Source organism: Macaca mulatta, chromosome 11 (genome assembly GCF_049350105.2).
Source record: "Macaca mulatta isolate MMU2019108-1 chromosome 11, T2T-MMU8v2.0, whole genome shotgun sequence".
Lineage (NCBI taxonomy): Eukaryota > Metazoa > Chordata > Mammalia > Primates > Cercopithecidae > Macaca > Macaca mulatta.
In genome coordinates this window covers 100,223,630-100,247,987 of record NC_133416.1, presented here as the reverse complement: position 1 = coordinate 100,247,987, position 24,358 = coordinate 100,223,630, and the positions used below count along the sequence as shown (strand labels likewise).

At 41.1% G+C, this 24,358-nt stretch overlaps 1 protein-coding gene and 1 long non-coding RNA gene across 5 annotated transcripts in view; one reads left to right on the top strand and one right to left on the bottom strand.

Annotated features, from left to right (window-relative positions):
- Nucleotides 1-659: 659 nt before the first annotated feature.
- LOC107000969 (uncharacterized) lies at nt 660-1,728 on the bottom strand. Its single transcript, XR_001448144.3, has 2 exons — nt 1,494-1,728; nt 660-1,086 (listed from the first exon to the last, which is right to left on the bottom strand). It is a non-coding gene; the product is annotated as an uncharacterized LOC107000969 (long non-coding RNA).
- A 195-nt stretch (nt 1,729-1,923) lies between these two features.
- EEA1 (early endosome antigen 1) overlaps nt 1,924-24,358 on the top strand; it is a 163,193-nt gene continuing 140,758 nt past the window's right edge. For all 4 annotated transcript variants that reach the window (XM_077954757.1, XM_015152444.3, XM_077954756.1 and 1 more), the window contains exon 1: nt 1,924-2,177. In XM_077954757.1, coding sequence (XP_077810883.1) covers nt 2,154-2,177 — 24 coding nt within the window. In that variant the 5' untranslated portion in view covers nt 1,924-2,153. The remainder of the gene's footprint in view (nt 2,178-24,358) is intronic.

Below are 24,358 nucleotides of genomic sequence, written 5' to 3'. Positions count from 1 at the left end.
AGGGGAGTACACGGATTTTCAAATAATCCATGTAGCTCAGCTGTAGATGAGAGCCTATTATATTATTCAAAGGATTCTACAGGAGAATTCCAGTAAAGAAAGTCTTAGTATGTAACACTAATAAGCAGTTTTAAACTTTTTTTTTTTTAAAGACACGGTCTCACTTTGTCACCCAGGATGGAGTACAGTGGTGAGATCATAGCTCACTGCAGCCTCAACCTCCCTGGGCTCAGGTGATCCTCCCAACTCAGCTTCCTGAGTAGCTGGGACCACAGGCTCACACCACCATACCCAGCTAATATTTTTTTAGACTCGTTATTGCCATGTTGTCCAGGCTGGTCTGGAACTTCTGGGCTCAAGCGATCTGTCTGCTTCCATCTCCCGAAGTGCTGGGATTACAGGCATAAAGTCAGTGTGCCTGACCCTAAACTAATTTTTGAAAAACAAAAAAGAGGGAAAAAGTCACTTTTATCACCCCATGTTGCTGAGAATGTTTCCCATATTGTCTGAAAATAAAGCACCTCATGTTTAGAAAGATGGAAAAGTATGTGCTTCGTAAGGGCATTATCACTGGTGATTACTAATAAATTAGCTGTAGGCATGACTGTTCTGCTGCACCATCAAGAGACACACACACATAATAAAAGACCAAATATATCTGGAATAGCAATATCGTATTACATTATATAATGCATAATACTTTACAAAATATTTTCCTATTCATTAACTCGTTTGCAAATAATATTTAATTTTGTGCTGCTTTTCAAAAGATCTGGAAGTACTTTCCAAAAAGCACTCCATTCATTGCTTCATAGGCTTCATTCAGTGTTCAGTTGTTTTTTTTTTCCCCTCCCAGCAAGGTTAGTTCCATTATTCCCTCTCCTTCCCTGTTCAAGCAATATTAAAGGCTTCTCTTTTTCTACCAGGGTGTTAAGTTGAGCCTCTTGGCTTGTGAATATTGGCAGAATAGTAGGATGCAGAAGCTGTGACTTCTCGAGTTAAATAATGACATCGCGCCTGGAGGTCAGTTCCAAGTCCACGCCGTTTTGGCACGATATTTATCTGTGACCTCTTTTTTTTCTTAATCTATAAAACAGAGGCATTAATGACAATTTACTTCATATATCTATTATCTGAATAGGACTTAAAATTCCTTAGGAGGTCAAGCACGGGCTTTAGGAAAAGGAAAGCACAACATGTGAACATCAGCCTGTTAAAAACTGTTTTGATCTAGAAAAGACAACCTCAAACTTCTCTTGACAATTCAAATTCCAGCTTCTTCCTACCCTTCTTTTTTAAATCTTTGCTTTCTCTTTGGCTGAAATTAGAAGCAGGAAGGGAGCAGGGAAAGGAAACCAGGGGCTGGAAAAGGGCAGGGGAGCCCAACAGACCGGTTAAGCACGTCTAAGATTCTCTAGTCGGCTTCAACCCAGAGGCTAAGAGGCAGAGTCAGCGTTTCCAGCAGAAACGAGGATATAGCTCAGGCTCAATACCTTGTCCACAGTCAGGAGCAACAGCCGGAAGGGTGACATCGACACATTTTACAAAACAGCCTGAGGAGTCCCCTCCTCCCGCCTGGGTCAGGGAGGGACACCCCCAGGGGTCCTCGCCCGCCTCCCACTAGCTGGCACGCGGTCGTCGCGCGGGCGCGGCCCTCTGACGGAGCCCAGGCGTGCGCTCCGCAGCCTCGGCGTTCCCCAGCTAGCCGGAAGAAGCTGCGGCGACAGCGTCCTGCCGCCTGTCCGTCACGCAGCCGCCCACGCTGCCACCGCTTCCGATTGGTCGCTGGCCCGGACCGGCCCCCTTCAGCCCCGCCTCCCGCCGATGGACAGGCGAGGGGCGGGCCCGCCGCCGCCCCGCCCCCCGGCGGCCGCGGGCGGGCCCGCCCAGCTGTCAGTTACGGGGGCCGCCCGGCGGGCGGGCAGGAGGCGCTCGCAGGCTGTCTAGTCGTTTGCTCGCGCTCTCTCGCGTGCTCCCTCTCGCCGCCTGTGGGGAAGTCGGGGCCGCCCGAGCGGCCGCCGCCACCGCCTCGCCCCGACCTCCTTCCAGGTCCCCTCCCGGCCCAGTCCCTCCCGCCCGCGCACCCCGAGTAGTCAGTGGCCCCGCGCAGGGTTTGGAGAGTCACCGAGGCGGCGCCGGGTGGTGGTTAAACCATGTTAAGGAGGATTTTACAGAGGGTAAGAGAGTGAAACCGTCTTTCCGGCAGCACGTGAGCGGGACAGCCGGAGCTTGGGGCCGCGGCGCGGGCGCCCCTCCTCAGCGCGGGCTCTTTCCTTCTCTAGGCCCCACAGCCCGGCAGGCTCTTAGGCCTCGGTCGCCTGGCCCGGGGGCGGGGAGGGCGGGTGGGGCCGGCGCGGCGGGGCGGCAGGCGGAGCCCTGATGGCCCCGCGCGTCGAGGCCTGGCGCCCGCTCCGGCGCGAGGCTCGGTCTGTGCGAGCAGGCTGCGACCTGGAGGGTGTGGTGCCGGCGCGTTCCTCCCGGGATCCCGGAGTGGGAATGAAAATGGAGAGTTGGTGCCCGTGGGACGGGCCGACTGGCCGCCTGCCGGGCTGGAGAACGCCCCCTGGGAGATTGCGGGCGGCTTGCTTCGCCCTTCCCCACCCGCCGCACTCCCCGTGTCCCCCAATTTGACACTACGCGCACCTGCCACACACGGCCCCGCTTTCTCCTTTGGGCCACATTGGAGGGTGGTGTGGTGAGCCCCGGCCTAGCTTGGGCCCAGTCGTGAGACTGACACTGGCAAAGTCAGCCGAGAAGGAAGATGTTACTCACTGTTGGAAACTTTTTTTTTAATTAAAAAGACGTTTTCTGTCCAAGCCCCACTACCTTATTTTAGCTATCCGAGAATAAATCCGCAGTAAGCTTGATCAAGTGGTATACACTTAGTTTCTGCCAGTGCTGTCTCTGAAATCTGGAAAACCTTGAGGATAGAAAGATTAGAGCAGTAGAAAACTGTAAGTGTATCATTTAGGAATCAGTTACTAGAATAACATAATTCACATCTCTTATAAGAGTTGTTGTACCTATCAACTGTTAAATTTTTTGGGGGGCTATAGCTTTTTTCTTTTCTTTTTGAGGCTGATAGGGTGTAACAAAATGTAAATGATTGAAAAGTAGGTGCCAGGCCTATTAGTTCTTTACCTAGGGAGTAGCATAACTAGTTCAAAGGACAAAAGAAATTAGTTAATTTGTAGGGTTCAGCCGAGGAATGTGCGGAAGAGAGTTGAGTCATCCAGTAGATAGGAAGGGAGTGCTCTTGCTTCTGCCTAGCTTTCTCCTAAAAGAATGAAGTCATGTGAAACTTGGTCAGTTATTAGAGGGAGAAATAGTTAACTTCTTTATCTGACAACCTGTATTGACATTTAATTGTATTTTGCAGTGTTTTGTCAGTTTTAAAATCCCGATCAGCGATGATTTTGGCAGTAGCAAGGGCGTGTCCTTTACTTTTCCCATCACTTCCTTAGTTCAGCAGTAAAGACATCTGTGCATTATTTACTTTGAGGCTTTAGGAGATTTTTCTTTTATCAGACCTGGAGGAACTGATTACCTCATGTTTCAGATTGTGTTTCTGTCATAGTTCCGCAAGTGAAAATTAGTTTGCCCGTGGTTTGCTTTGAAGTTTACAAATAAAAGTGTTTACTGGTTTAAGAATGGCTTCTGTAGTTATAGATTGGTTTTCAGAAATAAGGGATGCTTTCTAGTAATCTTGGTTTGAAGTTAAACATGGAGATTATATGAAGATCATTTTTAATGTTGGTGCATACCTATCAACTGTTAAAAAGCTTCCGTTGAAACTACAAAAGTGAAATTGATTGTGGTTGTTGCCAGAGATGTGATATTGAATCATCACATCCGAGTAAGTCAGTTGACAACTGAGTTTCTTAACGTCGGCGCTATTGGCATTTGTGACTGGATAATTCTTTGTCGTGGGAGGCTGCCCTGTGCCTTGTAGGATGTTAGCAGCATCCTTGGCATCTACCCCCACTAGATGCCAGTAGCATTCCCCTATATTCCCTTCGCCCTTGTTGTGACAACCAAAAATACCTCCAGATTTTACCAGATGTCTCCTAGGGGCAAAATTGCCTCTGATTGAGAATCAATGTGTTAAATGCATTAACTCTTTAATAGGAAAGTTTGAAGTGTTTTTCACATTAAAGTACTTAACTTTCTTTTATTCGGTGTATTTATATTGAGTTTCAGTAAATGCTAGTCTTCATGCTAAGGGCTGGGAAACAGTTGATTAAGCTGTGGGTCCTCCCTTTGGAACTCACAGGCTGTTTGGGAGGTGAACTTTTAAAATGACAGTGGTATGTAATAGAATAATGAAGAGGACAGAGGACCCAGGAGGCACTCTTTGGGAGGAGGTGAGGGTAATTAGGAAAAGCTTCAGGGAGGAGGGCATATTCACAGCTCAGAAGAGGGAAGGGCATGTCAGGCAGAGGGAACAGCAAATGCAAAGAGATGGAATCATAAAAGGCACACTCCTCACACTATGGGGAGTGTGAACAGTTAAGCTTAGGAAGTGAGATGGTCTGTAGCAATTAGTAAGAGATGAAGCTACCGTGGTGGCTAGAGACCAAATTGTGAGAGGACTTAAGAGTCCCTTTGAAGGAGCTCAGCTTTTATCGTGTAGTTGGGTCAGTGTTAATGCTGAGTATTTAATAGGGACATTTTGATAGATGTCTTAAATCTGGTGATTTACTAGTTTAGAAGGTAGAATATATATTTTATTAACTCTGCAAGTGGTATTTACCAACAAGTATAACTTGAATCTTTAAATTGTGTAACATGGCAACCTAATTTACCCCACACTGCTAGTCTTATTTCTCAGCGTAGATATTAAGATATAAGATGAAAGCTATTGTTAATTTAGAGATTTATTTGCAATGGACTCCGTGCTTTGAAATTATGTGGCATTCCTTTAACATTTTGTTTTTAGATGACCTTTTCATTTTAACTATTCTTATTCTGAATAGTGTCCTTTAAATAGCATTTTTTAAAAGAAGAAAGAGACAAAGTGCTTACAATCAATTAGAAGTCAAAGTCTTTGAACATCATCAGTCTCAGGATACTTTACAGAAATTTGGTTTCTGGTTCTTCTGCTTCTGTCCCTCCTTCTGCTCGTGCTCCTCCTTTTTCATTAGCTTACTAAGGTGTTTCTCTGAGGCTTGAAAGAGGCTAGAAAACAAAAACAAAAACAAAAAAACCTCAAACAAAACCAAAATGAAGTAGCTCCAATATGTATGTATTGAATATTTTACTTTAGAGTCCTTTGAAGAAAAACATGAATTTAAAGTACTTAATGGTTAGAAATTTAATCAACATTTAGTACCTTAGGCAGCTTGTAAACCTTGTTGCCATTTCTTTCTTAAGTATTATAACTTACTGTGGGCTGGCTTAGTGGCTCATGCCTGAAATTCCAGCACTTTGGGAGGCTGAGGCGTGCAGATCACTGAGATCAGGAGTTCGAGATCAGCTTGGTCAATGTAGTGAAACCCTGTCTCTACCAAAAAATACAAAAATTAGCCTGGCATGGTGGTGCACGCCTGTAGTCCCAACTACTTGGGAGGCTGAGGTGGGAGAATTGCTTGAACCTGGGAGGCAGAGGTTACAGTGAGCCAAGTTTGCACCACTACATTCCAGCAACAGAGTGAGACCCTGCCTTAAAAAAAAAAAAAAAAAAAAGAAAGTAACGTACTCTGATTAGTGGTTTTTTTTTTTTTGTTGAGACATCTATTGTGGGCCTACTGTGTGCTGTGCAGACAATGATGGGTAAAGCAGGCATGAATTTCTGTGGAGTTTAGTGTCCAGTGGAAGAGAGGAATTGTTCAGAGATTCATACAACTGTACTATTGAATGAGTTCTAGGAAGGACAAACACAGTCCCAAGAACACCCAGCAAGAGGGCCCTGGTCTTAGATGTTGGGAAGGCTTCCCAGATTAGTTGTACATCTAAGTTTGATGAAAGTATTGCTCATTTATTGAAGTGAATTTTAAAAAGTGGCAGCTAATGGAATGATTTTTTTTTTGAGTGGTTTTTTTTTTTTTTTTTTGGGCATGTTAGGAATAAAGAGATTAAGATATTAAAGATCCAGGACTAGAACTGAGAATAAAGAAGACATTAAGAAATGAAAGAACCAGGGCTAGTACTCAGTTTTCTTCTCTAATTCCAGTGGACTTTTGGTTGAGCTAAAGAAATAATGTAATTTAGTAGTTAAGAACATGAACTCTGATGCCAGACTCCCTGGGTTTGTATCCTATTTCATTTACTATCTGTGTAGTTTTGGAGAAGTTACTTCTCTGTGTCTCTGTAAAATAGTTGTAATAATACTACCCTCCTTACAAAGTGGAGAACTAGATAATTAATATGTATAAAAGTCTTAGCCAGGCGCGGTGGCTTACGCCTGTAATCCCAGCACTTTGGGAGGCTGAGGTGGGTGGATCACCTGAGGTCAGGAGTTTGAGACCAGCTTGGCCAACATAGTGAAACCCTGTCTCTACTAAAAATAGAAAAAATTAGCTGGGCGTGGTGGCGGGTACCTGTAATCCCAGCTATCAGGGAGGCTGAGGCAGGGGAACTGCTTGAACCCGGGAGGCGGAGGTTACAGTGAGCCGAGATCATGCCATTTCACTCTCCAGCCTGGGCAACAAGCAAAACTCCATCTCAAAAAAAAAAAAAAAAAAAAAAAAAAGTCTTACATGTTAGCTGCTGCTAATGTTGGTATTTTCTTGTTGTTTTTGGTGTTTAACTTTCTTTTCTTTTTTGAAACAAGGTCTTGCTCTGTCAGCCAGGATGGAGTGCAGTGACACCATCACGTTCACTGCAGCCCCTGCCTCCTAGGCTCAAGTGGCCCTCCTGCCTAAGCCTCAGGAATAGCTGGGACTATAGGCGTGAACTACTACACCTGGCTGATTTTTTTAAATGATGTTTTAGTGTCATTATAAACTCCAAATTTCTTTAAGGAACACTTTTCTTATCACTTCCTTTATTTTTCTAGTCTCCATTTTTTTTTTTTTTGTAGATGAGGTAGATGAGGACTTAGAACATAGGTGCATTCGTTTTATGTACTACTGAATATTTATTTTGTGCTAACTACTGTGCAAAACACTCTTGAGAATAAAAAACAAAAAACAAAACAAAACAAAAACCTGCTGAGCTTTAATGGAGGAGACAGATAAATAATTACAAAACAATGTGATAAGTGTTGTAATATATACACAGAGGAAAAGTTTGTAAGCACAAAAGAAAAAGTAACTATGTGGTGGAGAAGGGGTGTGGTAGGGGAGGGCAAGGAATAGAGATTGTGGAAGTCTTTGCAGAGGATAGAAGTGACTCAGGCAAGGAGGGACAAAGGACAGAAGGGCATTTTAGAGATCGGAACCAGAAAAATCCAAGGCATGATATAGTTTAATATAGAGTAGGGAGATTGTGAGTATTTCTGGATGTGGATGGGATGGTTGCAACAGGTAGCTTGAAGGGTTTTGGACCTTATACTGTAGACAGTAAGGAGCCACAGAGAATTTTAAAGTTACCAAATTTGTAATAAGGAAAACCCTCCAAAAGTAGTTCTCCCAGATAATCTTTACTTTATTTTATTTTATTTTTGAGGCGGAGTTTTGCTCTTGTTCCCCAGGCTGAAATGCAATGATGCAATCTTGGCTCACTGCAACCTCCGCCTCCCGAGTTCAAGCAATTCCTCTGCCTCAGCCTCCCGAGTAGCTGGGATTACAGGTGCCTGCCACCATGCCCAGCTAATTTTTTTCTTGTATTTTTAGTAGAGACAGGGTTTCACTGTGTTGGCCAGGCTGGTCTTGAACTCCTGACCTCAGGCGATCCGCCCGCCTCGGCTTCCCAAAGTGCTGGGATTACAGGCGTGAGCCACTGCACCCGGCCAGGGTAGAGATTTTTTTGTTTTCCTTTGTATGTTTTGGTCTAACATGGTGCTTGATGCCTGGTGGTTTTTCAGTAGTACATATTAACTACTTGGTGGCCCTGTAGAGAGGATGACTTCATTAGGGAGACATCAGCTAGAAAGTTATTGTTGTTCTTAAAATTGTTGCATATTGGAATCATTTGGAATTCTTAAAAACAAACCAGATTTTTGAGTTTCTCAATTGAATCAGAATTTCTGGACCTCTGGCCCTTAGTCTAGGGGATAATGAAAGCTTGAATTCAGGCAGTGGTTTTGTGGATAGAGAGAGAATAAAGTGATTTTCAAGAAGAGGAATAGAATTGCTAGAACTTGTTGACTTGTGAGTAGTTTGGGTAGCTGTGAGGGTGGTGGAATAGACCTAAGATTAAGGATAGAGGTGGAGGAAAAGGTTGGGGAAGAAGATAAAAGTGAACTAGAGGTCTGGACTTTCCAAGTGGAGATGTTCAGTAGGCAAGAGAAAATACAAGTCTAGCACTCAGGAGACAAGTAGAGGCGGGTGTTAGGTATATGTAAATGTTGAAGAAAAGTTGAGTCAAATAAGGACTGAGAAGTGCCCACTGAATGTGACAATTGGGTCATACCTATTTCGGTTGCAAGAGAGTCACAGGGGGAAATGAATGACTAGGAAGTAAGGGAATAGAAACAGGGAATATAGACTACATGGAAAGTGTTGAAATATTAAATGCATTAATGTAATCTGTCATTCTTTGACCATCTTCTAATAACTTTCTTTTTTTTTTTTTTTTTTTTGAGACAGAGTCTTGCTCTGTCGCCAGGCTGGAGTACAGTGGTGTGATCTCAGCTCACTGCAACCTCTGCCTCCTGGGTTCAAGAGATTCTCTTGCCTCAGCCTCCTGAGTAGCTGGGACTAAAGGCATGTGCCACCATATCCGGCAAATTTTTGTATTTTTCGTAGAGACAGGGTTTCACCATGTTGTCCAGGATGATCTCCTGACCTCGTGATCCGCCTGCCTCAGCCTCCCAGAGTGCTGGGATTACAGTCGTGAGCCACTACACCCAGCCAATAACTTTATTTTCAAAGATTACAGATCTCAAATTAGTTTAAGTTGAAAGAGGGATTTATTATAAGGTTTCATAGTGATCTAAGATCTGGAATTACTGTATACATAGTTGGGTCTCTGGAGAGCAGGACCTGGAATGTGTCAGGGACAGAGGCAGCTCTTTTCTGTGTCTCACACTTTCTGGTGGACCACTGGCTTCTTATCCCCACTTCTCTGTGCCTAGTCTCGCTGCTGCTTACTAAGTGTGGCCAGGATTTTGATGGCCATCTGACATGATTCCACATGCCTTTCACGTTAACTTTGCATAGCCAACTGGCCCAATGTCTTGTTTCCAAAATCCCAACAGAATAATCTAAAACGTTTTTCTCATCTTTTCTAGTCAGGTCATGCATAGGTCTCTGGATGGCCAATAGAATTGTTTCCTCTGGGTCAAGTGTCCATTGCTGGTCTAATCAACCAACGTTGGGGGTGGGGTAATATTGTGTCTTCAGGAGTTGTGGCAGCATGAAACACATCTTTTGTAGGTCGTTCTTCTAGAAATAAACCTTACCATGGCTCTGTAACAGTGATAATGTTTCTGATTAAGTTCATTTGGTTCTAGGAGTAAAGAATCTATTGGGTTAGCTCCAATAGGATGGTAATGGTTATAAGGATACATTCTGCAATTAAAAAAAGGTAGAATTTCATAGAAATCCAAGGCCAAAAAATGTCATATGGGGCTGAGCCTCTGATACATCTTTACTGGAAGTCTTTGCAGGATTAAGGCAGTGCTCTTTGGGAGCTCTGTAACAGGGCTTTATAGATTTTTCACTGTAGGGTTCATCTGTGAAAGGACTTAGTTCACCTGTTTGCATGCTTGTTTCTGCTGTTAAGTAATTTTTTTTTTTTTTTTTGAGATGGAGTCTCGTTCTTGTTACCCAGGCTGGAGTGCAATGGTGTGATCTCGGCTCACCACAACCTCTGCCTCCCTGGTTCAAGCGATTCTCCTGCCTCAGCCTCCTGAGTAGCTGGGATTACAGGCATGCGCCACCATGCCCGGCTAATTTTGTAGTTTTAGTAGAGGTGGGGTTTCTCCATGTTGGTCAGGCTGCTCTTTTTTTTTTTTTTTTTTTTTTTTTAAATTTTTTTTATTATACTTTAAGTTCTAGGGTACATGTGCATAACGTGCAGGTTTGTTACATATGTATACTTGTGCCATGTTGGTGTGCTGCACCCATCGACTCGTCAGCACCCATCAACTCGTCATTTACATCAGGTATAACTCCCAATGCAATCCCTCCCCCCTCCCCCCGGTCAGGCTGCTCTTGAACTCCCGACCTCAGATGATTCGCCTGCCAAAGTGCTGGGATTACAGGCATGAGCCACCGCGCCCAGCATTTCTTACTCTTTATTCTAGTTTTCTTAATACCATGGCTTCTGCACACTCAGAATCTATGGTCTTTTGAAACTTTGGCTGGGTTGTAACTTTGATTTGCTCAAGTCCTTCAAGTACTCTTACTTTGTCTCATAACTACAGTGTATGTCTGGTTAGTGTCAGTTTGTACAGATAATCAAACATTTCTCTTTTTAATTTGTAATTCACAGGCCTAAACATGGGACCCAGCTGTAGCTGTTCATTGCTGCATTGGCCTCCCCACACCCTGCACTGGGCCATTTCACTGGTGGCTAGCTAGCTGGTTGAGTCCAAGTGATCACATCTGGTTAGTCAGCAGTAAGCATGGGAATCATATAACTTGGCTGTCTTGGGCTTTGTTCTCAACACGAACAGTGGTAGGACAGCTTACTTTAGGATGGATCATGGCTGTTGCATGCCCTATGATTGATTGATATATTTAGCACAAAGATGCATAGACATCTGTTTTAGTGTTGCATGGGCCATAGCAGTAGATGCAATTTAATAAAAATCATCTTCTTTCCCTTATCTCAGTTTTTAATATCAGACTGTGGCTAAATTTTACATATGTATGCGAATATAAAATTTTTTCCAGTGTGTTGATGGTATTTTATTTTGACTTAATTAACTAAATAATGTTTGGAAAATGTTTTAAGAGTTCCTTCCTTTATACTGTGCTGTGCCAAAATAATTGCTTTGTGAATGGATTAAGTGGTTGGTAGGTCATATGGAGTTAGATCCCCAATAAAGAAGTAGGAGTTTATTTTGTTTTGTAAAACTTTTTTTTGTTTGTTTCGTATAACTTGTTTGCAACTGCCCATATATTTTAAGCAATGATTTTATTTTAAAAATATTTAAAAATGATAAAATATATTTCTGATTATGAAAATAAATCATACACATCATGAAAATTTGAAAAGTTTAGAAAAGAAAAATTGAGAAGTAGCATAGGGCTGTACCACTGTGGGTAGTTTAACTTTAAAAGCGCAAGACTCAAAAGTCAGATGGAATCTCAGTTCTTCCCATTATTACATTTGTGGTCTTAGCTAACGACTAAGTTAGCTTTTTAAACTTTTTTTTTTTCCCCACTTGGGTAAATGAGAGCAATCTGTTGTCTTTACTCAAAAGATTGTTGTAAGGATTAAATGTTATAAAGCAATTAAAGTGCCTGGCATAGTGCCCATCATAGAGTTTACATCTTACTATTATTATTGTTAATAAAAATATAGTCTTTCATTTAGCAGACTACCAACTGATATTTCTTCAACTAGTATAAAACACAAGTTTTATGTGCAGGAATTTGAAAATACACATAATCTAGGGGAAGTTGATATCCAGAGCTTTATAATAAGATTTATGCCTCAGGGTTATTTTGGTTTTATTAAGTTTTTGATTATAAAGGCACCAGAGCATGTTAAGAACTCACTGAATCTGGAATCAAAGACCTGAGTTCAGGTTCTGCTTCTGCTACCAGTGTGATCTTAGGCAAATCGTTGAGCTTTCCTGGGCTTTATTTTCCTTATCTGTTCAATGAAGGCATGGGCTAGGTGATCTCTCTTTTTTTTTTTTTTTTTTTTTTGAGATGGAGTCTTGCTCTGTTGCCCAGGCTGGAGTGCAGTGGCGCGATCTGGGCTCTCTGCAAGCTCCGCCTCCCGGGTTCACGCCATTCTCCTGCCTCAGCCTCCTGAGAAGCCAGGACTACAGGCGCCCACCACCACGCCCGGCTAATTTTTTTGTATTTTTAGTAGAGAGGGGTTTCGCTGTGTTAGCCAGGATGGTCTCGATCTCCTGACCTCATGATCCGCCTGCCTCGGTCTCCCAAAGTGCTGAGATTACAGGCGTGAACCACTGCACCCGGCCAGTGATCTCTCTTTTTTAGTTTTTTTAGACACAGTCTTGCTCTTTTGTCCAGGCTGGAGTGCAGTGGTGGAAACAGCACCTGCCAAATACTAGGCTCCAGAAGATAGTAGGTCTCTTTCTTTACCGAGGTCTTTGTCCCTCTAGTGTATAGCCCTTTTTGATATTTCAAAGGCAAGTAAGGCGCCTTATTGTAGTGTGACATCTAGATCCCCATTCAGGGTGGAGACGCCTTCCTTTAGCTGCCTAGAGTCATGGCTGCTAAAGGCCCATAGGTGCATCTTTTTCTTGGACTTGCCCTTGTCGAAGGAAGCAACCTGCATTTAATTAATGATTAATGTGGAAGATATGCATTGCCTCATTAGAGTCTTATATGAAGGACTGTCCCCACTTCAGAACTCTTAGTAGGATTCACTGAGGTTGCTGTTGTGATTGTGTTACTGTTCAGTACAGTTCAATTTCTCCCTCTACCCAATCATGCTTTCCTCTATGCCCACACAGGTGTTGTTCTTGAGATTATTTCCCGATAATCCTCTTGTATGCAGATTTCAGTCCCAGAGTCTGTTTCCTTGGGAACCCAAGTTACGACAATCATCTACTATTTGGATCGTCTCTCTCAAAATTTTTGCATTATAGAAAATGATTATATTAAGGATGGATTTTAATTTTATTAATTTTGTGGTCTACTTCTTTGAAACTGATTCTATATATCTTTTATAATGGGAATCTGTAGCCAGTAGATTCAAATTTTTGTTAGATTATAAAGTGTTACTTAACAGATTATTATTTTTTTTTTTTTTGAGACAAAGTCTCACAGTTGCCCAGGATGGAGTGCAATGGTGCGATCTAGGCTCACTACAACCTCCACTTTCCAGGTTCAAGTGATTCTCATGCCTCAGCCTCCCAAATAGCTGGGATTACAGACACATGCCACCATGCCTGGCTAATTTTTGTATTGTTAATAGAGATGGGATTTTGCCATGCAAACTCTTGGCCTCATGAGCCACTGTGCCTGGCCACCTAACAGATTTTTTTTTTTTTTTTAATTGAGATGGAATCTCACCCTGTTGCCCAGGCTGGAGTGCAATGGTACGATCTCAGCTCACTGCAACCTCTGCCTCCAGGTTCAAGCGATTATCCTGCCTCAGCCTCCCCAGTAGCTGGGATTACAGGCGTGCGGCACCATGCCCGGCTAATTTTTGTATTTTTAGTAGAGACGGGGTTTCACCATTTTGGTCAGGCTGGTCTCGAACTCCTGACCTCATGATCCGCCCAACTCGACCACTCAAAGTGCTGGAATTATAGGCATGAGCCACTGTGCCCGGCCCAGATTTTTAAGTTTGTTTCATAGTCCATGATTTTGAGCATGATCCACAGATCCTCTGTTCAAGAAATTTTATTGTCAGTACCTTTCCCTGTTCCCTTAAGTGAGTTTAAGACTTAAATAAAATGAAAAGTAGCTACTTCTTTAAAGTAGACCGTTAACCCTTATTTTGGTATGTTTTTGTATCTGTCTATTCCTATTTGATGAATTAGAACAGCCTATGCTTTAAACTTGCCTAACATATGTAGGTCAATTTTAATCAGATGGAGGCTATTTTTAAAACTTTTATTATTTCACCTAATATTACTTATATTCACTTAATATTTCACTTAATATTAAGTTAATTGTATGATATCTGTAAACCCAAATGAGGTACTAGGAACTTATCTATAATGAGTTCTGATAGTCTCAGTCTCTTATAGACTTGGCTGCTTGTGAGAGACAAATTATTTTCACTAGTAACTTAAGTTTTAGAGTTTTAAATATGACCATAAGAAAACTAAGCATATACAGATATTGGAAATATGTTTGACATCCTTTTAGGTCAGCCAATTTATGGCTCCAGATCAGTCATAGAATGAGAATTTTGGAGGTGGAAGGTCCTGTGAATTCATCCTGTCCTTATAGTTTATCAATGAAGAAATTGAGATTAGAGAAGTTAGGCTTAATTGGTATCAGAGAAATGAACAAGAAACGTTTTGAGATTGTAGGGAAAATATCAGTTGAGATCCCGGAAACCTAAGTGTTAATTGCAGCTCTACCATTAGATAGCAGAGCATTGTCAGGCAAGCCAGCTATTCTTTCTTTTAGTTTCTTCATGTATGAAGTGACTGCAATTGGACCAAATGATTTCTGAGTACCTTCCAGCTTTTTTTGTTTTTGTTTTGTTTTATTTTGCTTTGAGACAGGTTCTTGCCCTGTTGTCCAGGCTAGAGTGCAAGTAGCCTGATCACAGCTCACTGCAACCTCAGCCTTTCCAGGCTTAAGAAATCCTCCTGGCTCAGCCTCCCTAGTAGCTGGGATTACAGGCCCACACCAGCATACTTGGCTAATTTTTTGTATTTTTTGTAGAGACGGGGTCTCACTTTGTTGTTCAGGCTAGTCTTGAATTCCTTGGCTCAAGTGATACTCTCACCTTGGCATCCCAAAGTGCTGGGATTACATGCATAATCCACTGTGTCCGGACAGCTTTTAAATTTTGATTCTAGGTCTTTTTTGTGCAGAGAGATGTACTTAATAATAATATTTGTCTATAGTGTATCTACTATAATGCCAGACACTAATTTAAACATATTTATTATTTAATCTTTACAACAATTCTGTGAGGCTGTCATTATTAGTTTCACTTTACAAATGGGAATTTCAGGCTTAGAGAAGTTAAGTAAATTTACAAAGCTTTGGCCAGGTGCGGTGGTTCACGCCTGTAATCCCAGCACTTTGGGAAGCTGAGGCGGGTGGATTACCTGAGGTCAGGAGTTTGAGACCAGCCTGGCTAACGTGGCGAAACCCCGTCTCTACTGAAAAGACAAAAATTGGTCGTGGGGGTGCACGCCTTTACTCCCAGTTACTTGGGAGGCTGAAGTGGGAGAGTTGCTTGAACTCTCGAGGCAGAGGTTGCAGTGAGCTGAGCTCACACCACTGCACTCCAGCCTAGGTTACAGGGCGAGACTCCTCAAAAAAAAAAAAAAAAAAAAAAAAAGTCTATAAAGGTCTTGCTATGTTGCCCAGGGGCTGGTCTTGAACTCTTGGTCTCAAGTGATTCTTTCACGTCAGCCTCCAAAGTGCTGGGATTACAGGTGTGAGCCAGTGTGCCCAGCCTCAGTGCAATTCCTGTCAGATTGCCACATCATTTTTCATAGAATTAGAAAAAACAATTCTAAAATTCATGTGGAACCAAAAAAGAGTGCAAATAACCAAAGCAGAACAAAGTGGGAGGCATCAAATTACCTGACTTCACATTATGCTACAAGCTACAGTAAACATGGTACTGGTATAAAAATAGTCGCAAGTCAATGGAACAGAATAGAGAACCCAGGAATAAAGCCACATACTTATGACTAACTGATATTCGATGAAGTTGACAAAAATATGCACTGTGGCTTCTGATTATGGGCCTGGGATCTGAGTGCAGGGCTAGAGGCAAGCAAAGGCAGGGCCAGAGGTCATGGGGGCATGGGCTGGTGAGTAAGTGGTAGGGGGAGACCCGAGAGTGTGGTGGGGGTAGGGAAATGCAGTGGGGAAAGAATACTTTATTCAATAAATAGTGCTGGGAAAATTAGATAGCCATATGCAGAAGAATGAAGCTGGACCCATATTGTTCACCATATACAAAAGATAACTCAAATTAACTGAAGGATTAAAGACTTAGATGTAAGACCTCAAACTAGACCGGGTGTAGTGACTCCCAGCACTTTGGGAGGCCGAGGTGGGTGGATCACCTGAGGTCATGAGTTCAAGACCAGCTTGGCCAACATAGTGAAACCTTGTCTCTACTAAAAAGACAAAAATCAGCCAGGAGGCTGAAGCAGGAGAATCGCTTCAACCTGGGAGGTGGAGGTTGTGGTGAGCTGACATCACACCACTGTACTCCAGCCTGGGCAACAGAGTAAGACTCTGCCTCAAAAACAAACTAACAAATAAACAAAAAACCTGTAACTAAAAACCCTGGAAGAAAACCTAGGAAACTCTCTCTGGACTTTGGCCTGGGCGAAGAATTTATGACTGAGACCTCAAAAGCAAATACAAAAACAAAAAAAGGAAAAAATGGGAATTAATTAAAGTAAAAATCTTTTGTACAGCCCAAGAAATAATCAACAAACAGACAACCTACCAAATGGGAGAAAATGTTTGCAAACTATGCATCTGACAAAGGACTAACATCCAGAATCCACATGGAACGCAATAAGAAAAAAACAAACCCATCAAAAAGTAAACAAAGGACATTAGCAGATATTTCTCAAAAGAAGACATACAAGTGACCAACAAACATGAGAAAATGCTCAACATTGCTACTCATCAGAGAAATGCAAATTAAATTAAAAATACGATGAGATACCATCTTATACCAGTCAGAACAGCTGTTACAAAAAATTATAAAACAAAACCAACAACATGTTGGTGAGGAGGTAGAGAAAAGGGAATGCCCATACATTGCTGGTGGGAATGTAAATTAGTACAGCCTCTATGGAAAACAGTATGGAGATATCTCAAAGAGGTAAAAACAGCTACAGTTCAATCCAGCAGTCCCAGTACTGGGTATATATCCAAAGGAAAACAGATCATTGTATAAAAAAACAAATCTGCATATGGCTGTTTATCACAGCACTTTGTACCACAGCAAAGTCATGGAATCAACCTAAGTGTCCATCAACAGATGATTGGATAAAGAAAATGTGGTTTATATATACCATGGAATACTACTCAGCCATAAAAAAGAATGAGATCATGTCTTTTGTAGCAGCAGTGATGGAACTGGAGGCCATTATCCTAAGTGAAATCACTCAGAAACAGAAAGTAAAATATCACATGGTCTCACTTATAAGTGGGAGCTAAACAATGGATACAAATAGACATAAAGATGGAAATATGGGGGAAGGGTGAGGGTGGGAGGAGAGTGAGGGATGAAAAATTACCTATTCTGTACATTATTAGGGTGGTGGGTACACTAAAAGCGGAGACTTCACCACTATACAATATGCCCATCTAACAAAACTGCACTTGTACCCACTAAATCTATAAAAAGAAAATAAGGTGGAAAACAGAATGGATTATCTAAGGTACCTTCACTCATATTGCTGGTTTTATCCATTGGGCCACATGTGTCCAAGGCTAATCTGGGTTTAGGTGGTGGCAGAGAAGTTTCCAGCAACAAGAGAACAAATCCCATTGTGCAGACAGACACCTTTCAAGTCTCTGCTTGTGTCTCATTTGCTACTACCATTAGTCAAGGCAAGTCTCATGGCCAGCCCAGAGTTTATGTAAGGGAGGATTACATAAGAGAATTACAAGGGCATGAAAACATAGGCCTGATTCATTGATGGTAATTACCATAACGAACTACCACTGACACCACTTTGTTCTTCCTTCTATTATGAGTAAATGCTGCAAGAGGAAATATACATAAGGGACATAGTCGAGTTTAAAGGATAGAAAGATTTCTTATTTGAGTAAGAACACTCAGAGAAGATTTTGTGATGCCATTTGGGTTAGATTTCAGCAATATTTGCAAAATGATCTTCTAAATCTTTCATTGCTTCTACATATATTAACTGAAATTTTTCTGTAAAGAACTTTTTGATATCAACCAGGGCTATTTGGTTATCCCAAATTTCAATGCATACTTGCAAGGCACGATAAAGACTTAATTGTTTTTCTTTGATTGCTGTTAGCATAAGAGTTGGTACACTAGCTACTTCAGCAGTGATCATTGTGGTTTTCTGAGTTTTCTTTTGATTTTCTCTTTCTTGAGAAAAGGAAGTTTGTAGATTTGAAAAACAGAAGTTACTTTTTAGAGCAGTTATAGGTTCACAATAAAACTGAGTGAAGGTTACAGAGATTTACCATATACTTCCTGCCCCTACACATACACAGACTCCCCCATTATCAACATTCCCCGCTAGAGTGGTACATTTGTTAGGATTTGTGAACATATATTGACATATCATTATCATTTAGAGTCTGCAGTTTACAGTAGGGTTCACTCTTGGTGTTGTACATTCTGTGGATTTTGGGACAAATTTTTATGTTTCTACCGTTATAATAACATAGAGAGTACTTTTACTTACATACAAATCCACTGTGTTTTGCCTATTCATCCTTCCCTTCCTCTTAACTCTTGGCAAACATTGATCTTTTCACTTTTTTCTTGGTTTTGCCTTTTCCAGAAGGCATTTTCAGATTGGCTTCTTTCACTTTATATTTCACTTAGTAATATACGTTTAAGTTTCTTCATTGTCTTTTCATGGCTTAATAGTTCATTTCTTTTTAACGCTGGAGAATATCATCTGGGTGTACTAGTAAGTTATTGATTCACGCACTGGAAGATATCTTGGTCAATTACAAGCTTTAGCTATTATGAATAAAGCTACTTTAAACAACTGTGTCCACGTTTTGGTGTGGACAGAAGTTTTTAATTCATTTGGGTAAATACCAAGGAGTGTGATTACTGAATTGTATAGTAAGAGTATGTTTGCTTTTGAAAGGAACTACCAAACTGTCTTCCAAAGTAGCTGTACCATTTTGTATTTCCACCAGCAATGAATTCCTGTTCCTGTTTCTCCACATCCTTGTCAGCATTTGATGGTGGTAGTGTTCTGGATTTTGGCCATTCTGCTAGGTATATTGTGGTATCCCATTGTTTTAATCTGCATTACCCTGATGGTGTATGCTGTGGAGCAACTTTTCATATGCATGTTTGCCATCTGTATATCTTCTTTTGAAAGATGTCTGTCTATTAAGGTCTTTGCCTTAGTTTTTAATTAGATTATTTATTTTTTTACAAATAAATTTAAAGAGTTGTTTGTATATTTTGGATAATAGTCCATTAAAAGGTTTGTCTTTTGTAAATATTTTTCTCTAGTCTATGAGTTGTCTTTTTATTCTTGACAATGTCTTTTGAAGAGCTGACATTTTTAATTTTAATGAAGTCCAGCTTATTAATTCTTTCATGGATTGCGCCTTTGGTGTTCCACCTAAAAAAATAATGGACAAACCACAGTCTTTTTCTCCTATGTTATCTTCTAGGGTTTATAGTTTTGTGTTTTACCTTTAGGTTTGTGATCCATTTTGAGTTAATTTTTTTTTTTTTGAGACGGAATCTTGCTCTGTCGCCCAGGCTATAGTGCAGTGGCATGATCTTGGCCCACTGCAACCTCTGCCTCACGAGTTCAAGCGATTCTTCTGCCTTAGCCTCCTGAGTAGCTGGGATTACAGGCACGCACCACCATGCCCGGCTAATTTTTGTATTTTTAGTAGAGATGGGTTTCACCATGTTGGTCAGACTGGTCTCAAACTCCTGACCTCATGATCTGCCCGCCTTGGCCTCCCAAAGTGTTGGGATTACAGGCGTGAGCCACTGCACCTGGCCTTGAGTTAATTTTTTAAAATTAAAATAAAAATATAATTATTTATTTTTGAGATGGAATCTTGCTCTGTTGCCCAGGCTGGAGTGCAGTGACGTGATCTTGGCTCACTGCAACCTCCACCTTTTGGATTCAAGTGATTTTCCTGCTTCAGCCTCTCGAGTAGCTGGGATTACAGGCGCCTGCCACCACACCTGGCTAATTTTTGTATTTTTAGCAGAGACAGGGTTTCTCCACATTGGCCAGGCTGGTCTCAAACTCCTGACCTCAGGTGATCAACCCTTCTCAGCCTCCCAAAGTGCTGGGATTACAGGTGTGAGCCACTGCACCTAGCCTAAATTTATTAAGACGGGTCTCACCATGTTGCCCAGGCTGGTCTTGGGCTCCTGGACTCCAGTGATCCTCCTACCTCGGCCCCCCAAATTGCTGGGATTGTAGCCATGAGCCACCGTGTCTACCCTTGAGTTAGTTTTTATGAAGAATATAAGGTCTGTATTTAGATTTTTTTTTTTTTGCATGTGAATATCCAATTGTTCCATTACCATTTGTTGAAAAGACTATTGTCTTAACCCATTTTTTTTTTCTTTTTTTGCTACTATTACAGAATCCCACATACTAGGTAATTTATAACGAAGCTTATTTGGCTCACAGTTCTAGATGCTGGGGAGTCTAAGCACATAGCACCTTTCTCTGAGATCCTGTCTGCTGTGTCATCTCATAGCAAATAGGAAGGGCAAGAGAGCAGGTGTGATGGAGAGCTTATTTCGTTTTTCTTTTTTTGAGACAAAGTTTTGCTCGTTACCCAGGCTGGAGTGCAGTGGCGCCATCTCAGCTCACTGCAACCTCCACCTCTCGGATTCAAGCGATTCTCCTGCTTTAGCCTCCCAAGTAGCTGGAATTACAGGCATGCACCACCACGTCCAGCTAATTTTGTATTTTTAGTAAAGACGGGGTTTCTCCATGTTGGTCAGGCTGGTCTCGAACTCCCGAACTCAGGTAATCTGCTTGCCTCTGCCTCTCAAAGTGCTGGGATTACAGGTGTGAGCCACCATGCTTGGCTGCGAGCTTGTTTTTATAACAAAACCATTCCCGTGATAACTGATCCATGTTCACAATAATGGCAATCCATTCATGAGGGTGGAACTCCCATGACCTAGTCACCTTTTAAAGGCCTCACTTCTCAATACCATTACATTTGCAATTAAATTTCAACATGAGTTTTGGTGGGGACATTCAAGCAATAGCAACTATCTTTTCTCATTGTATTGCCTTTGTTCCATCGTCAAAGATTAGTTGACTAACTCCTGGATTTTTATATTATGAACTCATGGATTTACATATAATTAGTGTGTTTCAGTCAGTTACAGTCAATGTTTTTTGCTGATGTGAAAATGATCTCAGCTGTAGCTACTGGGAGTACCTTCAAGGTGACGTTTGTCATTTTGACAGGACCTTATTTGTGTTCAAAAAGCTTCCTTGCTTTTTGGCACAATAATATGTTTCAGATTAATAAATTCCCTCTCCCATGTCTGGAATCAGCCATTTCTCTAGAAAATTCCTTTGAGTGGGGAGTGATGGTTAGAGACCATAGTATAAGCACTGAGGGCGCACTTTGCTTTTGGGTTGTCTTTGCTTTTAAGCTTTTGAATGGTAAGAATTATTGTTAAGAAGCAAGGCCAGGCGTGGTGGCTCATGCCTGTAATCCCAGCACTTTGGGAGGCCGAGGCAGGCAGATCACAGGTCAGGAGTTTGAGACCAGCCTGGCCAACATGGTAAAACCCCGTCTCCACTAATTAGCTGGATGCACTCCTGTAATCCTAGCTACTCAGGAGGCTGAGGCAGGAGAATTGCTTGAACTTGGGAGGCGGAGGTTGCAGTGAGCTGAGATTGTACCACTGCACTCCAGCTTGGGTGAGAGAGTGAGACTCTGTCTCAGAAAAAAAAAGAAACAAAAACCAAAATAATAATTCAAATTTAAGATATAAAATGGTTTTTTATTTATTTGATTCTGTATTTATATCATTTTTTCTTATGCTGAATATCTTGGTTCTTAACATTAGCAAATGTTTTTGCTAAAATATGCATAAATAGCTTTAAAATTAACAATATGAATCTTATGGCTAAGATTATTGAATTAATTTTACTGTTTCTTTTTTTTAGCAGTGTTTTTTTGGCTTTGTGCTATAACCCAAAAGGATATGTAGTAAAAACTCTATGTTCTTAAATACTTAAAATAATTATTTTGTTTGTTTGGTAATGCCTGCAATATAATACTTATTTAGGTTTTAAAAATTTTATTAAAAATTAAAATTGTGACAAAATATACATAATTTAAAAGATACAATTTTTACCATTTTTAAGTGTACAGTCCAGTGGCATTAGATGTATTCACAATGTTGTGCAATCATAACAACTAAACTCCATACTCATAAAACAATAACTTCATTCCTCCCCTCCCCTGAACCCACTGTAACCACAATTCCACTTCCTGTCACTATGAATTTAATTGTTCTAGGTACCTCATGTAAGTGGAATTATATGATAGTGATCCTTTTGTGTCTGGTTTATTTCACTTAGCATAATTATTTCTAGCTTCATTCATGTTGCAGCATGTTATCAGAATTTTCTTCCTTTTAAAGGCTGAATAATATTTCATTGTGAATGTTTATACTACATTTTGTTTATCCATTCATCCGTTGGCGGACATTGGGTTATTCACATGTTTTAGCTATTGTGAATAATCCTGCTATGCACATTGGTGTGCAAATATCTGTTTTAGTTCATTTAGGTTTTAATTTTTATTTGTTTGTTTGTTTTGAGACAGTCTCACTCTGTCACCCAGGCTGGAGTGCAGTGGTATGATCTCATTGCATTGCAACTTCCACCTCCTAGGTTCAAGTGATTCTCCTGCCTCAGCCTCCCAAGTAGCTGGGATTACAGGTGCCCACCACCATGCCTGGCTAATAGTTCATTTAGGTTTTAACTGAAGTTCTTGATAAATGAGGATATTATTGACTAAGCTGGAGAACGTAGTGAGGAAAGTAAACTTTTTCCTAGGATGGTAAAGTGTTGAGATGAGTGAAGAGTTTGGTTTGGTTACAATACTTGGAGACATCCATTACTTGATTTCTTAGTAAACAACTAGAAATGTGGATGTAGAAGTATGGAGTGCAGTATTAGGTTTCTTTTATAATCCAAGTGAGAGATGATGGCAACATGAATTAAGGTAGTGGCTAAGGAGATGGAGAAAGGGGGATAGATTCAAAATGTATGTGGGCAGTTGAATTAACTTGGTGATTGGATGTGAAGGTTAAGGAATAGAGACGAGTAAGAATGATGCCTTGGATTTAGGCAAAATGAGTGTGTGATGGTTCTGTAATCTGAGGTGGAGAATGCAGATGGGTGAAAGGGTTGAGCAAAGATAAATGAATTTGGTTTTGAATAAGCTGACTTTGTGGTGCTCTCAAGGCATTCAATTAGGTATATTTGGCAAGACGGGAAAATATGAATTGGAAATTCAGCAAAGGTCTGGATTAGAGTTAGTGTTTTTATTATTGTCAGCAATGGTGATAATGAAAATTTAGGGAGTAAATGAATTTACCTAAACTATGTGATAAGCTAAGAGGTCAAGTATGAAAACTCCCTGGGAACCCCTCAATTACTTTACATGAATGTTTTTTTTGTGAAATAGTATGTGGTTTTTGCAAAGATACCTTCTTGCTTTGTCTATATGTTATGTTTTTAGCTCCTAATAGTAGAAAAAGGTTAGTGAGAGCCGTTTGTCTACGCATTTAGTATAAGGCTTGCATAATGTATTTAAAGCATTGTTCTTAAGGTCTGCATATAGTAAATGGCTTTTCAAACTTTTTGAATTTGTGAAAATCTTTCTAATTAATTTTTATGGTGGGATGAGGATGAAATAGAGTAACAAAATCAGTGTTGAAAGTTACATTTTATTTTATTTTTAATTTTTATTTTTATTTGAAGACAGAGTCTAACTCTGTCACCCAGGCTGGAGTGCAGTGTCGTGATCTCGGTTCACTGCAAGCTCCATCTCCCAGGTTCACGCCATTCTCCTGCCTCAGCCTCCCCAGTAGCTACAGGCGCCCACCACCACGCCCAGCTAACTTTTTTTGTATTTTTAATAGAGACGGGGTTTCACTGTGTTAGTCAGGATGATCTTGATCTCCTGACCTCGTGATCCGCCCGCCTTGGCCTCCCAGAGTGCTGGGATTACAGACGTGAGCCCCCGCACTCGGCCCCGAAAGTTACATTTTATAAGAAATCCTTATAGATATCTTATAAATCCCCAAGATTTTGAGTTGTATATTATTTAATTTAATTATTTAATTTCTAATACTTGTATCCTTTCCAGTGTTAGAAATAATTTTGCTTAAAGAAAATTAGCCAGGGCCGGACATGGTGACTCATGCCTGTAATCTCAGCCCTTTGGGAAGCTGAAGCAGGTGGATTGCTTGCACCCAAGAATTTGAGATCAGCCTGGGCAACATGGCAAAACTCCATCTGTATAAAAAAACACAAAAATTAGTCGGGTGTGGTGGCATGTGCCTATAGTCCCAGCTACTCAGGAGGCTGAGGTGGGAGGATGTCTTGAACCCCAGGAGGCAGAGGTTGCAATGAGCTGAGATTGCACCACTGCACTCCAACCTAGTTGACAGAGTAAGACCCTGTCTCAGCAAAAAAAAAAAAAAAAAAAAAAAAAAAGAAAAAAAGAAAAGATTAGTCAGG